Source organism: Ranitomeya imitator, chromosome 4, assembly GCF_032444005.1.
Source record: "Ranitomeya imitator isolate aRanImi1 chromosome 4, aRanImi1.pri, whole genome shotgun sequence".
Classification (NCBI taxonomy): Eukaryota; Metazoa; Chordata; class Amphibia; order Anura; family Dendrobatidae; genus Ranitomeya; species Ranitomeya imitator.
This window is the reverse complement of record NC_091285.1, coordinates 92760440-92776614: the sequence shown is the minus strand read 5'-3', so window position 1 is coordinate 92776614 and position 16175 is coordinate 92760440. Positions and strand designations below refer to the sequence as shown.

At 41.6% G+C, this 16175-nt stretch overlaps 1 protein-coding gene across 2 annotated transcripts in view; it reads left to right on the top strand.

Moving 5' to 3' along the window:
• SLIT3 (slit guidance ligand 3) overlaps positions 1-16175 on the top strand; it is a 1020157-nt gene that overhangs the window by 790400 nt on the left and 213582 nt on the right. For both annotated transcript variants that reach the window (XM_069763866.1, XM_069763867.1), the window contains 3 exons: positions 10919-11069; positions 14168-14242; positions 15406-15549. In XM_069763866.1, the coding sequence (XP_069619967.1) occupies positions 10919-11069; positions 14168-14242; positions 15406-15549 (370 nt within the window). The remainder of the gene's footprint in view (positions 1-10918; positions 11070-14167; positions 14243-15405; positions 15550-16175) is intronic.

Sequence of the window (16175 nt, the reverse complement as noted above, 5' to 3'; positions counted from 1 at the left end):
AGACATACCGCAGGTTCAACCGGTGCAGCTGCATCAGGGCCCGGAGGCTCCGGGGGGCCCCTGCAGGGCGGCTAATAATGAGGACAATCTGGCCAGTTTATCTTGCCTCGAGGATCTGGGGGGCCCCTGGCCAGATTACCCTCATGTACAATGGTCAGAGAGCAATCCCTGCAGCTCCATTGCCTGCAAGAGAAAATGGCAGCGGAGTTGGTGGGATTGGATCCGTCCTGCTTCCTGCCCGCACTTTGTCTCACACAGCAGCGGCTGAATTACATCATCATTCAGTGCCGCGGCTGTGCGAGACAGGAAGCTGCCGGCGATGGTGCGGGCTTCAGGATACCATGCGCATAGGTGAGGTGTGTGTGTGTGTGTGTTTGCAGAGATGCGAATGGTGCTATGTGTGTCTGTGTATGCAGAGAGGTGAATGGTGCTGTGTGTGTATGCAGAGAGGTGAATGGTGCTGTTTGTGTGTGTGTATGCAGAGATTTGAATGGTGCTGTGTGTGTGTGTCTGTGCGTGTGTGGGTGGAGGAGTGGGAAATGATGGGGTAATTGGGCAGAAGGCAATGATTGCATTGACGGAGAGTGCAATGATAGGGGAGGTGGGAGAGAAAGCAATGATGGGGATGGTAGAAAGGGCAATAATGGGGGTGGTGGGGGAGGAGGAAATGATGAAGGTGGTGAATGCGCAATAGTGGGGGTGGTGGGGAGGAGGAAATGATAGAAGTCGTGGAATGGGTATTTATGGGGGAGAAGACGATGGCAGTGGAAAGGACAATGATGGGGTGGTGGGGAGGAGGCAATGAGGAAGGTGGTGGAATAGGTAATGATGGGGCTGATGGTGAGGAGGAAATGATAGAGATTGTGGAATGGGTAATGATGGGGTGGTGGAGAAAAGGCAAGGATGGTGGCAGTGAAAAGGAACATAATGGGGGTGGTGGGGAGGAGGCCATGGTGGAGGTAGTGGAATGGGCAGTAATGGGGTGGTGGGGAGAAAGCAATGACGGAGGTGGTGAAGAGGGCAATCATGGGGGTGGGGAGAGGGCAATAATGGGATGCGGGGAGAGGAGGACGAGGGGTGTGGGGGATTGGGATGGGAGGAACGGGGATTTATAATGGATTTAGGAACAGGGGGAGGTGGAGGAAGATGTTACTATCAATTATTATGTCTAACGCAGTCCCTTAGTATATAGTGTACTCACTTATGTATAGTACAGTCCCTAGAGTATAATGTACTCACTTATTTATAACACCATCCTTAGTTACATATTTTCCTCTTTTGTTATGTATACCACCGTCCCTTATTACATACCATCCTCTCTAGTTACAGTGTTTTGCGAAAGTATTCGGCCCCCTGGAACTTTGCAACCTTTTCCCACATATCATGCTTCAAACATAAAGATACCACATGTCAATTTTTGGTGAAGAATCAACAACAAATGGAACACAATTGTGAAGTTGTGCGGAAGTTATTGGTTATTTTAAATATTTGTGGAAATTCAAAAACTGAAAAGTGGTGCGTGCAATATTGTTCGGCCCCTTTAATTTCAGTGCAGCAAACTCACTCCAGAAGTTCATTGTGGATCTTTGAATGATCCAATGTTGTCCTAAATGCCTAATGATGATAAGTATAATCCACCTGTGTGTAATCAAGTCTCCGTATAAATGCACCTGCTCTGTGATAGTCTCAGGGTTCTGTTTGAAGCACAGAGAGCATCATGAAGACCAAGGATCACAACAAGCAGGTCCGTGATACTGTTGTGGAGAAGTTTAAAGCTGGATTTGGATACAAAATGATTTCCAAAACTTTAAACATCCCAAGGAGCACTGTGCAAGTGATCATATTGAAATGGAAGGAGTATCATACCACTGCAAATCTACCAAGACCCTGCCGTCCATCTAAACTTTCATCTCAAACAAGGAGAAGACTGATCAGAGATGCAGCCAAGAGACCCATGATCACTCTGGATGAACTTCTGAGATCTCCACCTGAGTTGGGTCAGTCTGTCCATAGGACAACAATCATTTGTACACTGGACAAATCTGGTCTTTATGGAAGAGTGGCAAGAAGAAAGCCATTTCTCAAAGATATCTATAAAAAGTGTCATTTAAAATTTGCAACAAGCTACCAGGGAGACACACCAAACACACCTCTCCAATAAGCATACAAGGGTGACCGGCACTGAACGGGCTGACCAGCGCTGGAGACTCAGCAAATGTGATCAATTAAGGCAGAATGAACAGGGTTTCCGCATGAACGAAGGGAGGTGCAATGTATATCCAAGCTATAGTCCAATAACAAGAAACAAGAACAGAAAGAATGCAGCACTCACCCGCGATCTTCATGAAAAGTAGCAAGTCCTTTATTCAGCGTAACAAGCCATACAGGATATAACGCGGCATCGGCAGGAGAGTATTAGGGAGCGGGAGTGAGGATAGACCGGACGATGGCCGTTTCGCGCTACGGCGCTTCTACGGGTCCATGTGAGTAAAACAGGTGATGTCATTTCCTTTTAAGGGATTAGACTCACCTGATTATATCAAACAAAGGGTGTGATTAAAAACAAAACAGCCTCCGATTACAGAACAGCAAATTACAAAGAGATTAGATAAACACCGCCATGTCAAGTTTATCGTTGAGACCCCCCGGCCCTTGGGCATTTGTTTTTAAAATCCATTTAGCCTCGCGCTGCAGGAGTAATCTGTCATGATTACCGCCTTGCTGTGGAAATTTAACTATTTCTAGACCTGCAAAGCGCAACTGACTCGGGTCGCCGTTGTGTTCATCAACCATATGCTTCACAAAGCATACACGTCCCTTACCTGTCAGAATTGAGTTATAATGCTTGTGAATATGGACTATTAGGGGTCTAATCGTCTTACCGATATAAAATCGGTGACAAGGGCAGAATAGTACATACACTAAAAATTTACTCTTACAAGATATGAAATCCTTTACAAAATGCTCTATTATACCGACTTGCAGAGGATTATCAGTTTTGTGTAGATGGCATACACTGCAATTACCACATTTAAAATTGCCACACGGCATATTTGTATTTATCCAATTATTACTAGGTGGTAGAATCCTATTTTTTACCACAAGATCCCCTATATTCACTGACTGTTTGTACGCAAACAAGGGTGAAGACGCCGACAAATTTCTAAAATCTATATCTATATAGGTTGTAAAAAATACGATAGAAAACCGCAATAAAAATCGGTTCACTTTTACATTCAAACATGGCCCACTAGATAAAGACATACAGACCGCCATACGGAAAAATTGGCACATCCTCCAAAAGGATATAGATTTTAGAAATTTGTCGGCGTCTTCACCCTTGTTCGCGTACAAACGGTCAGTAAATATAGGTGATCTTGTGGTAAAAAATAGGATTCTACCACCTAGTAATAATTGGATAAATACAAATATGCCGCATGGCAATTTTAAATGTGGTAATTACAGTGTATGCCATCTACACAAAACTGATAATCCTCTGCAAGTTGGTATAATAGAGCATTTTGTAAAGGATTTCATTTCCTATAAGAGTAAATTTTTAGTGTATGTACTATTCTGCCCTTGTCACCGATTTTATATCGGTAAGACGATTAGACCCCTAATAGTCCGTATTCGCGAGCATTATAACTCAATTCTGACAGGTAAGGGACGTGTACGCTTTGTGAAGCATATGGTTGATGAACACAACGGCGACCCGAGTCAGTTGCGCTTTGCAGGTCTAGAAATAGTTAAATTTCCACAGCAAGGCGGTAATCATGACAGATTACTCCTGCAGCGCGAGGCTAAATGGATTTTAAAAACAAATGCCCAAGGGCCGGGGGGTCTCAACGATAAACTTGACATGGCGGTGTTTATCTAATCTCTTTGTAATTTGCTGTTCTGTAATCGGAGACTGTTTTGTTTTTAATCACACCCTTTGTTTGATATAATCAGGTGAGTCTAATCCCTTAAAAGGAAATTACATCACCTGTTTTACTCACATGGACCCGTAGAAGCACCGTAGCGCGAAACGGCCGTCGTCCAGTCTCTCCTCACTCCCGCTCCCTAATACTCAACTGCCAATGACACGTTATGTCCTGTATGGCTTGTTACGCTGAATAAAGGACTTGCTACTTTTCATGAAGCTCGCGGGTGAGTGCTGCATTCTTTCTGTTCTTGTTTCTTGTTATTAGACACACCAAAGATGTGGAAGAAGGTGCTCTGGTCAGATGAAACCAAAATCTAACTTTTTGGCAACAATGCCAAAAAATATGTTTGGCGTAAAGTCAACACAGCACATCACCCTGATCACATCATCCCCTCTGCCAAACATGGTGGTGGCAGCATCATGGTTTGGTCCTGCTTTTCTTCAGCAGGGACAGGGAAGATGGTTAAAATTGATGGCAAGATGGATGGAGCCAAATACAAGACCAAACTTGAAAAAAACCTGTTGTAGTCTGCAAAAGACCTGTGACCGGGATGGAGATTTTTTCTTCCAACAAGACAATGATCCCAAACATAAAGCAAAATCTACAATGGAATGGTTCACAAATAAACATATCCAGGTGTTAGAATGGCCAAGTCAAAGTTCAGACCTCAATCCAATCGAATATCTGTGGAAAGTGCTGAAAACTGATGTTCACAAACGATCCCCATCAAACCTCACAGAGCTCGAGCTGTTTGCTAAGGAAGAATGGGCAAGAATTTCAGTCTCTCGATGTACAAAACTGATGGAGACATAACCCAAGCGACTTGCAGCTGTAATCGCAGCAAAAGGTGGCGCAACAAAGTATTAAGTTAGAGGGGTCGAATAATATTGCACGCCCCACTTTTCCGTTTTTTGAATTTCCACAAAAATTTAAAATAACCAATAAATCTCATTCAACTTCACAATTGTGTTCCACTTATTGTTGATTCTTCACCAAAAATTTACATTTGGTATCTTTGTGTTTGAAGCATGATATGTGGGAAAAGGTTGTAAAGTTCCAGGGGGCCGAATACTTTCGCAAGGCACTGTATATATGATGGCATCCCTTATTACATAGCTTCTTCTGCTGTTATGTACAGTGCTGTCTCTTCTATAGTGTATTCTTGTTATTTTTGTTATCCACAACAGCCTCTTTTATTACATAGTCCGTTCTCTTGTTAGATATAAAATGACTACTGATGGAGGAGCCGGTTACCAGACTACCAGTCCATCAGCTCCTCCTTTAGAAAAGAAGCTTTCCGATGCTCCATCGGCCATCATTGCATTATACAGCTAACAAGACAGTGTATGTAATAAAAAACAGGGTTCTATAAAACCCAATATGTAAGGGACGGCAATATACATAATAAAGGAGACTATGTAATATATACATTTATGAGTGTGGCTATATATATCTATATCTACTGTATATATATATATATTTATATATGTAGCTTTGTTGCCTTAAAAGGAGGGGTGCCCAGACACATTTCCTGCACAGGGGCCCCAAGCTGTCTGTGTCCGCCCTTTGTCTGAACACTGAAGAACCTCAACTGTAAGCGGAGGAAAAGAAGAGTCAGCAAAAGATACACTGAAGGAGTGCTCAGAAAGGGAAGAAAAAAACCAAGAGAGAAGAGAGCCGTATCCTTGAGACTGAGAGAGCAGAGCATAGGAGGAGTTGGTGATCCAGAGTATTAAGAAGGGAGTAGTGGCTATTACATTTAGCTGTTAGTAGAGACTTCAGTTAGGGCAATTTATGTAGACTAGGGGTGAGGAACCTCAGGCTCGCGGGACATTTACGGCTTGCAATGACATTTTCTCTAGCCTCAGGTCCCTAGGAATCGGGCAGATTCCTGGGCACTACAGTGCTTGGGCCAAGAATTGTGTTTTGATGGCCACCAGCCTTTTATTTTCTTCTTGCTCTGTCAGCATGCACACACAACATTCACTACTGATCACTGATGTTCAGACAGTGAAAAATTAAGTCTTGACTATTGATGGGTGAATCCCTGGATGTTCAGGTCCAACAGTTTCGGCTGAACAGTTAAAAAAAAAAAAAAGTTTTGTACGGGTACCATAACAGTACCTGAACCCGGACCCTGTTCGGATGAATGGGGGGCCCTAACATTTGTTGCTTGCCATGCTGTCCTTTGCATAGCTGTGCAGAAAACACTGCTTGTGATCAGCAGGAAGATAATTACCACCAGAGAGCTGCGGTTTCCACGTTGTCACATGACAGTGTGAACCAGCAGCTGTGACTGGTTGTAAAAAAGTTTACCTCCAGTCACAGAGGCATCGGATGATGAGAGAGTACTACTCCCATTAGGTTATGCTTGCTGCTGCTGATAATAGCAAGAATAGGAGTGGCTGATGGTAGTATTAATCAGCCTGCACCTGCGCTATAAATAAATAAAAATGGTATTTCTATTTTTGACAGCTAACTAAGCTAAAGCAGACAGCTGGGGGCTGGTATTCTCAGGCTGGTAAGGGGCTATGGATATTGCTCCCCAGCCTAAAAATAGCACCCTACAGCCACCCCAGAAAAGGAGCATCTACACACATGGTCAAAATTGTTGGTACCCCCGTTTAATGACAAAAAAACCCAGGGGACCACTTCTGTATCAGATGCAACAATTCTGGTGCTTTGCCCAGCTCTTGCTACTTGCCCTATGGTGGTGACAAGTAGGGTTCATATTTTTAGGGTGATGTCATTTTTCTATTTTCAGGTGACATTAAGCCCAGCCTCTCCATTAAGACACCTCTCCATTACTAACTCCATAGACATATTGTCAGTAAGAAACACCCAGAATAGAGTCATTTAAAAATAACAAATTATATTCACCTTACACCCATTCCATTGAAGCCCCTGTAAAAAACAAAAACAAACTGAAAATAATAGACAACAAAAATACTCAACAACATCCCTCACCTGTCCGACATACAGTCCCATGCCGTAATCCTTGTCTGCGATAATTGGTTTTCAACCTGGACGGTGCCAAGATGCAACCATCCAGACTAAAAATCAAGGGAGAATGAGCATCAGTGACTAGCTGTGATGTAATCGAGGTTACCCCAGGTCATAGAGGCTGTGTTCCCATCTCACTTCAATGTGAGTCGGGCCGATGAACTGCGGTAACCTCAGTGAGATTATTGCTAGCACCATGAGAAAATGTCTCACAGTGCAGCGCTGAGCTCAGTGAGTTCACCACAGAAAAATTACATGTAGTGCCCCCTATTATTACTAACAAGCAAAGGCTAGACAGGCTGCTTGGGGCTGATATTAATAGGCTGGGAAGGGGGCCATGGATATTGGCCCCCTACCAGACTATGAGCATCAGCCCTCAGCAGCCTCAGAAATTGCACATCCATTATATGAACCAAATCTGGTTCTTAAGGTACCGTCACACTTAGCGACGCTGCAGCGATACCGACAACGATCCGGATCGCTGCAGCGTCGCTGTTTGGTCGCTGGAGAGCTGTCACACAGACAGCTCTCCAGCGACCAACGATCCCGAGGTCCCCGGTAACCAGGGTAAACATCGGGTAACTAAGCGCAGGGCCGCGCTTAGTAACCCGATGTTTACCCTGGTTACCAGCATAAAAAAACAAACAGTACATACTTACATTCAGCTGTCTGTCCCTTGCCGTCTGGTTCCTGCACTGACTGCTGGCCGTAAAGTGAAAGTGAAAGCACAGCGGTGAGTCACACAGCGGTGACTCACCGCTGTGGCTGTGCTCTGCTTTCACTTTACGGCCAGCAGTCAGTGCAGGAACCAGACGGCAAGGGACAGACAGCTGAATGTAAGTATGTAGTGTTTGTTTTTTTACGCTGGTAACCAGGGTAAACATCGGGTTACTAAGCGCGGCCCTGCACTTAGTTACCCGATGTTTACCCTGGTTACCAGTGAAGACATCGCTGAATCAGTGTCACACACGCTGATTCAGCGATGTCTACGGGGAGTCCAGCGACGAAATAAAGTTCTGGACTTTCTTCCCCGACCAGCGATCTCCCAGCAGGGGCCTGATCGCTGCTGCCTGTCACACTGGACGATATCGCTAGCGAGGACGCTGCAACGTCACGGATCGCTAGCGATATCGTCTAGTGTGACAGTACCTTTAGACTCTGCTCTTCCCACTTGCCCTGGTGCGTTGGGGTAAAAGTTTTGGGTTTGCGGTTTCATGTCTTCTGACATCAAGTTCAAAGGTTAATAATGAAGAGGTGTCTATCAGACACCCCTAGTACTAATCCCTTTGTCAAAATAAATAAAGACACACACAGAGAAAATGCCTTTAACAGAAAAAAACACTCCCCAACCCTCTCTTAGGCCTCTTTCACACGTCAGTGTCTCCAGTACGTGTACTGACAGTTTTCTCACGTACTGGAGACACTGACACACCTAGACCCATTCAAATGAATGGGTCTATGCACATGTTTCCGTGTTTTCACGGACCATGTGTCCGTGTGCATAACACGGAGACATGTCTGCTTTTCTCCGGCAGCACATACCGCAATATGTCCCGCACACGTGCACACGGAGAACAGTGTGCACCAGGGCCGGACTGGCCATCTGGCAATTCTGGCAAATGCCAGAAGGGCCTGTCTGGTCGTGGGCTGCCTTGTCTGCTATGTTGTTAACAGAAGTGGTGTTCTCAAGACACCCATACTGTTAAGAGTTGTGACGGAGCACAAAGTTGCTGACTCAGTTACTTACCCCAGCAGGTCTCAGGTATCATTAGAAATATTGGTCTTGTAGTAAATCTTCCTTTCCTCCATCCAGGGTAATATCAGTAATATATTCCATCTAGTACTTGGGGACGGGGACATCATGGGCCTGTGTGATTTGAAATGCCAGGGCTGAATTTCATCCCCAGTCCATACCTGGTGTGCACTCTCCTCCGTGTGCACGTACTGCCCGCAGGAGAGACAGCGCTACAGTAAGCGCTGTCCCCCCTGCATGTGGTGCTGAAGCCGGCATTCATTCCTTCTTCCAGCAGCGTTCGCTGGAGAGAAGGAATGAAAAATCAAGGTTTTTTTTGTTGTTGTTAAAAATAAAGTTTGTGGGTCCCCTCCCGCCTCCCATCCCCTGTGCGCCCGACCGCTTGCCGAGAAATACTCACCCAGCTCCTGCGATGTATGCTCTCAGCGCCGGCAGCAGGTCCTGTGTGAGCGGTCACATGGTACCGCTCATTACAGTGATGAATATGTGCTTAACTGTAGCGCTGTCTCCTGCACGGTCCGTGTGGTCCTCGGGCGGCACACGGCTGCCACACGTGTGCCACACTGATGTGCCACGTGAGCACACAGACACGGATAACTCCGGTACCGATTTCTCCGGTACTGGAATTATCTGGACGTGTGAAAGAGGCCTTACTCGTTTATTAATGTTAAAATAAAAAGTCAAATTAATTCTTACATGTCGGCTGTTAATCCATAATGATGAGGTCTCATGACAATTACCATCACGGCAACATTTCACATTTTGTTCCAATGGTATATCGGTTCCTGAGTAAACCAAAGTTACCACTTTACATTTACATGCCCCTATAGCAATGGGTAAATCACAATGTAATAACACATGGCACAACTATGTTTGCAATAGTAGATGGGCAATATTTATATTGCTCTCTCAATGTCTGTACATGCCACTGTAGTTTTAATGAACAAATAATTCTGTTGCATATGTCTAATAAAAAAGTCTTTTGATTTCTTAATGTTTTATTAATTTATGTTAGGAGATTATGTAGGGGGTCAGCCATTGTCAAGAAATAAATTACACTAAGTTTGAGAGATGATGCTCCACTCTGATTTGTGTGCACTTGAACTGGTCCTTTTCTCCCGGCAGCTTGCTATGTGTTGGTTTTGAAAGAAGCAGGAAGTGTCTGTTCAGAAAGTGTAGACACAGACTTGTTCCTAGGTGAGAGAGACAGGACAATAAGTGTGTCCTAACACTGAGAGACTGGTAAATTTCAAGGGAAAATATAATGCCCATTTACCGCAGGATTGACCACCAGGACCACGTCTGAAGGAACGAGTCGCATTGCACAAGGTGGTTCTCCCAAGCGTTCCAGAACTGGGAGTATGACACCGGTGTTCAACTATGTTAGGGTATAGAGTAGGGTTATCTAGCTAGGGTGCTGTAACAGAGCGACCCAATTATCGGAACCCAGGTAGGAATTTACGAGAGTAGTTTGTAGAACTTTTTTATACTGTTTGTATTGAACTTTGAGTTGCCATAGCTGGAGCTTGTGTGACACGCTTCAGCTATCTCTCCTTGTATCTATTATTGCTATTATCATTACAAGAACCATTAGTCTTATTTTCCAGCAAAAAATCCTCTGTCTTTCAATAAAACCAGTGTATTGTTTCTGCCTCCTTTTCTACTGTACTGTATTTGAGTCCTGCCTGGCGGTGTCGTTCAGTTGCCGCTACAATTAAGTGATATTACTTTTAAGAAATGTGGTCAGATGGTGAGCCAAAAAAGCTGAAGTCTCAAATGACAGTTTTGTATAGCACACAAATGCCAATATTAGCAATACTGAAATTGTTGCAATGCATTTGTGTCTACTTGAAGGAGCATGTTGTTAGAAGTTGTACTTTAAAGAACATTGGATTTACAAAGTATACAATACTAGTATAAAAAAAAAGATCTTGGCAAGGTAACAATGCAAAGAAATAATGACTGTACTAATGGATTATTATCACCTTTAAAACTTTATTTTTACTTTACTACCCGTCGTATAATATTACAAAGGTCACTAATTCTTGTGGTTGGTGACCAAACCAGAACTATTTTGCCCTATATTGCTAACTTTACTTTTACTATCTCAGTGTTTCCACCTTCCATCCTCCGGTTTTAATTAATGTTATGTATCATTTGTTAGTTTTTTTATTAAATGTACATCTTTGATGCTTGCTGCTTTAAGTTTTTTTCTGCAAATTAATGTTTCCCACAGGTTCAGAAGATTACAGAAGCAAGTTCAGTGGAGATTGTTTTATGGATCTTGTTTGCCCAGAAAAATGTCGCTGTGAAGGAACAATTGTTGAGTGCTCTAATCAGAAACTCACCCGAATACCCAGTTACCTGCCAGAGTATACGACAGATCTGTAAGTTTAAAGAACGCCCCTCCTATTCATCTCCTTATCATGAAGATAGAAATACTGATGACCTTTGTCATTTTTTTTACCTTAAAGGGTTGTCTGGGGTTAGAAAACAGTGTCTAAATCAACGACTCAATTTTAAAAGTGTTTAAATCAACTAACCATACAAATTTGTGCATTTTTTGACTAACTTAGCAATTTGATCTATTTGCTGCTTTTGGGGAAAAAAAACCCCAAAGAAATGAAAACAGACTTTGATCGTTGAATCTCGGGTGTATACAGGTCAATACACACAGCCTACTTAAGAAGCATCACACTTGATGGATGAGCGTTTTGCTCATTTGTCTTGTAATTGCCGGTATATTTAGACATATTCAGAAATGAGTTTCCTACGAACACGGATTCACGATTATCAGCCCACCTAAATATACATTTAGTGTTCTGGATGTTCACAGAAAGCTACAATAAAGATAACATACTGTTTATAGTTAAAATTACATCTATAAACAGGTTATTTTTGTACACTGAATATAGTGCCATCAAGTAAGGCAATCTATTATCATGTACATCTAACCTGATTTTACAGAACTGCAAACTAACATTTTGTCAATGGAAAGCTTATATTTCCACCATGTAGTGAGCATGCCTTCCTTATTCAGCGTTGTGCTTTGCACTGATGACTTATCTGTGGACCACCTCAAATATAATTTAGGTTTTCAAAGTAAATTTATTGTAATGTGATGGCTTTGGCTGACTCTACTTTCTGTCTAAACAGTTGAAGGGAACCTGTCACCTCGTTTATAGCTATTAGCCCCTTCACGCCGCAGCCCTCTTTCATTTTTGCGTGTCTGTTTTTTGCTCCCCTTCTTCCCAGAGCCATAACTTTTTTAATTTTTCTGTCAATATGGTCATGTGAGGACTTGTTTTTTTGCGGGACAAGTTGTACTTTTTAACAACACCATTGGTTTTACCATATCTTGTAGTCGAAAATGGGAAAAAAAATTCCAAGTGCAGTGAAATTGCAAAAAAGGTGCAATTCCACAACTGGTTTTGGATTTTATTTTACCTAGTTCACCAAATGCTATAACTGGCCTGCCATTATGATTTTCCAGGTCATTACGGGTTCGTAGATACCAAACTTGTACAGGTTGATTTCTATTTTAAATGGTGAAAAAAAAAATCCTAAATTTGTTAAAATAAATAAATTGCATCATTTTCTGAGACCATAGTGTCTCCATTTTTCATGATCTGGGGCTGGGTGAGGGCTTATTTTTTGTGTGCCAAGATGACATTTTTAGTGATACCATTTTGGTGTGCATACTATCTTTTGATTGCCCTTTATTGCATTTTAATGCAAAGATGCAGAGAATAAAAAAACGTAATTCTGGCGTCTTGCCTTTTTTTTTCGCTAAGCCATTTACCGATCAGATTAATTCTCCTTATAGATTGACAGATCAGGCCACTCTGAATGCGGCAATACCAAATATGTGTATTTTTCTTTTTTCCAATTGTTTTATTTTGAATGCTGCGAATGGGGGGGGGGATTTAAACTTTTATTTTTTTATATTTTTAAAAACATTTTTTTTTTTACTTTTTGCATGCTTCAATAGTCTCCATGGGAGTCTAAAAGGTGCAGTTGTCTTATCGCCTCTGCTACACACAGGTGATGGCCAGATTGTATGTTTGTTACACTTAAATGTTTCAGATCACCAAACAAATTTAAATATTAGCAAAAGGTAACACAAATAAACGCAATATGTAGTTTTTAAATGAAGGTCTCAGTTATTAAGGGAAAAAGAAATCCAAATATACATGGCACTGTGTGAATAAATGATTGCCCCCTAAACCTAATAATTGGATGGGTCACCCTTAGCAACACCTGCAATCAAGCATTTGCGATAACTGTCAATAAGTCTTTTGCAATCCTCTGGAGGAATTTTGACCCTCTCATATTTGTAGAATTATTGTAATTCAGCCACACTGGAGGGTTTCCGAGCTTGAACCACCTTTTTTAAAATCATGCCACAGCATCTCAATTGGATTATGGTCAGAACCTTGACTAGGCCACTCCAAAGTCTTAATTTTGTTTTTCTTAAGCCATTCAGAGGTGGACTTGCTGGTGTGTTTTGGATCATTGTCCTGCTGCATAACCAAAGTGCGCTTCAGCTTGAGGTCATGAACAGATAGCCGAACATTCTCCTAAAGGATATTTTGGTAGACAGCAGAATTCATGGTTCCATTTACCACAGCAAGTCTTTAAGGCCCTGAAGCAGCAAAACAGCCCCAGATATCACACTAACACAACCATATTTTACTGTTGGTATTTCTGAAATGCTGTGTTACTTTTACGCCAAATATAATGGGACATACACCTTCTAAAAAGTTCAACTTCAGCTCATCAGTTCACAGAGTATTCTCCCAAAAGTCTTAGGAATCAAGATGTTTTCTGGTAAAACTGAAGTGGTGCAAAAATGCAATTTTTTTTCTTGTTCTTCTTCATACAAAAGGTTTTTGATGTTAACTATTTTTGTTTTCTTTTTCATCCATTGTCTTTCTGTATTTTTAAACTTTGCACTAGACATGTTTTTGCAGAATTTGCATTTTTGCACCACCTGTTTTTGATATTCTAATTGTCTACATATATATTTAATGTGAATCCTGTGTTATTTATGAACTAGCTTTGACAAAGTACGGTTGCATCCGTTCGAAACGCGTCACTTTCTGCATTTCTGCTTTCTATCAGAATGATACATTTTAATCTATGATGTAATAAAGGTTACAGAAATGTTACCAGGAGCTGTAAATATTTTTTCTGTTTTTTGAATCCTATTAACCCTTACTTTTTGTGGTTGTTTAGTGTATAATAGGTTTCCAGTGTACAGAACACAGGGGTCACATTTAGAAAGTCATGTTACATTCATCATTCTTTCATTACCAATCAATAGCTGTTTGTTGTGTATCATCACATCTCTTCCATCCACCCACAGTTTTTTTGAGAAAGGCAAGCAATCAAAACACTAAGAAGAATTAAGATTAAGAATTAAGTGAATGTACATATTGAATAATGCATAAGAGTTTATGAGTTCTCTGTTTCTATTTATTAGGCGTCTGAATGACAATGAAATCTCTGTCTTGGAAGCTACAGGAATATTCAAGAAGTTGCCAAACCTGCGGAAAATGTAAGCAGATCGGTGCTCGTTAATTTAATACCTTTGTGCTTCCTTCCGGATGCTGGAAAATCCAGTGTTTGTTGTTTCATACTATTCCCTCTATTTGTTCATTCTTTCTATATTATATTTGCAGTAATAAGTGAATCTCCTACTTGAAGATTTGTGCAGCTTTGTGCAGGTCTATGATCTTGTCCCTGACATCCTTATGAAGCTCTTTGGTCTTGCCCATGTTGTAGAGGTTAGAGTCTGACTGATTGAGTCTGTAGACAGGAGTCTTTTATAAAGGTGATTATGTAAGAGAGCTCACTGCAAAATGCAAATAAATTTATATAATTTATACAATGTGATTCTCTGGATTTAATTTTGATATTCTATCTCTCAATGTTAAAATTATCCTACCCTTAAAATGATAGACTGTTCAAGTCTTTGTCAGTGGGCAAGCTTACAAAATCAGCATTGAATCAAATACTTATTTCCCCCACTGTATAAGCAGCAATGGGATTACTCCGTCCCATGTGCATAACCTTTACATTTAACAACATTAAACCTCATTTGCCAAGTGTTTGCCCATTCAGTCATCTTATCTAGATTTTTTGCAATATTGTAATGTCAAGGTCAGATGTGAATATCCTACATAGTATTCCCCACCTTCCCCCCCAGTTTACGGGATGGGGGATGCCAGTTTATTTAACATGTGTCCATCTGCCCAGCTTGTATTCACTGGGAATACTGTATGGAGCAAGAATGACAATGTCACTACTCCATTAGATAACTCCCTTTGGTTCTTTTTCCTGCTAACCACAGGCCAAAGCCTGTAATAAAAGGTGAAGGTTTTTATGACCCTTTAAAAAAGATAAACCATGTGGAATTCTGACTTATATCGTAAAATTGCATTGTGTCCTTCACTACATCGGATGAAAATGCTGTGGATTGCCCAAGCAGATTTCTAAACAGAAAGTGACCTGAAAATTCTGTGGCATTATTACCCAAGTTTTCAGCTCTTTCAATTTAAAGGAAATTCACAGTAGAATTTGCAAATTTCCCCTTAGGATTTGCATTTGTAGAGAAGTCTGCAGGTTTGTGGCAGTTGTTTTGTCTCAGATGGCATTTACTTTGCTATGTTTACATTTTTTTTCTTAAGTGATTTCATGTTTAGTTTTTCTCTTTCACAGAAATCTAAGCAATAACAAGATTAAAGATATTCGTGATGGAGCCTTTGATGGTGCTGCTGGGGTGCAGGAGCTGATACTGACTGGAAACCACTTGGAATCTGTACACGGACGAATGTTTCGGGGCCTAGCAGGCCTCAAGACGCTGTGAGTGGGCAGATTGGGGGGTCTGTTGCCGAATTGCTGATGCGTCTGCGAGTACTTGTGTTAGTTTTATTGTAAACATTACAAGTATAGTGTTTCCTCAACATATTTGAACAATTGTGGAAAAAGTCTTGGGCAATCTACACCCAACATGTAGATATGCTCAGGAGAGCTTTTGTTTTTGAGCCTATACATTGCAGTGTGAAGACTGTTTGCTGGAGGTATTTCAGTAAAACAATGAATACTAAGACAAACTATCAAGCATTGACAGCTGGAGAAGAGGTAATGTGATTGAGAAGCTCTTACAATCTGACATGTCTGTACACCATGATTTGCTTTGCTTATCACAGAAGTAACTACAAACTAGCAAGGGGTCAAAGGGGCAACGTTTCTCCTTGCGGAGAGTGACACGTCAAAGCCTGTGTGCACCCAACCAACATACAGCATATTGTACAGATATTACATAGTCACTGAAAGTATTACCCCCTAAGTTTGCAGATGTTATTTGTGTGGTCCATGCAGTTTCCTTGCCTAGCTCTGTGTAATTGTCCCTCCTATGCCAGGAATGGAAATAATATGATGTTTGTGCAGCTTCTCAAACTATATTGGAAAGCGGAACATAATAAATA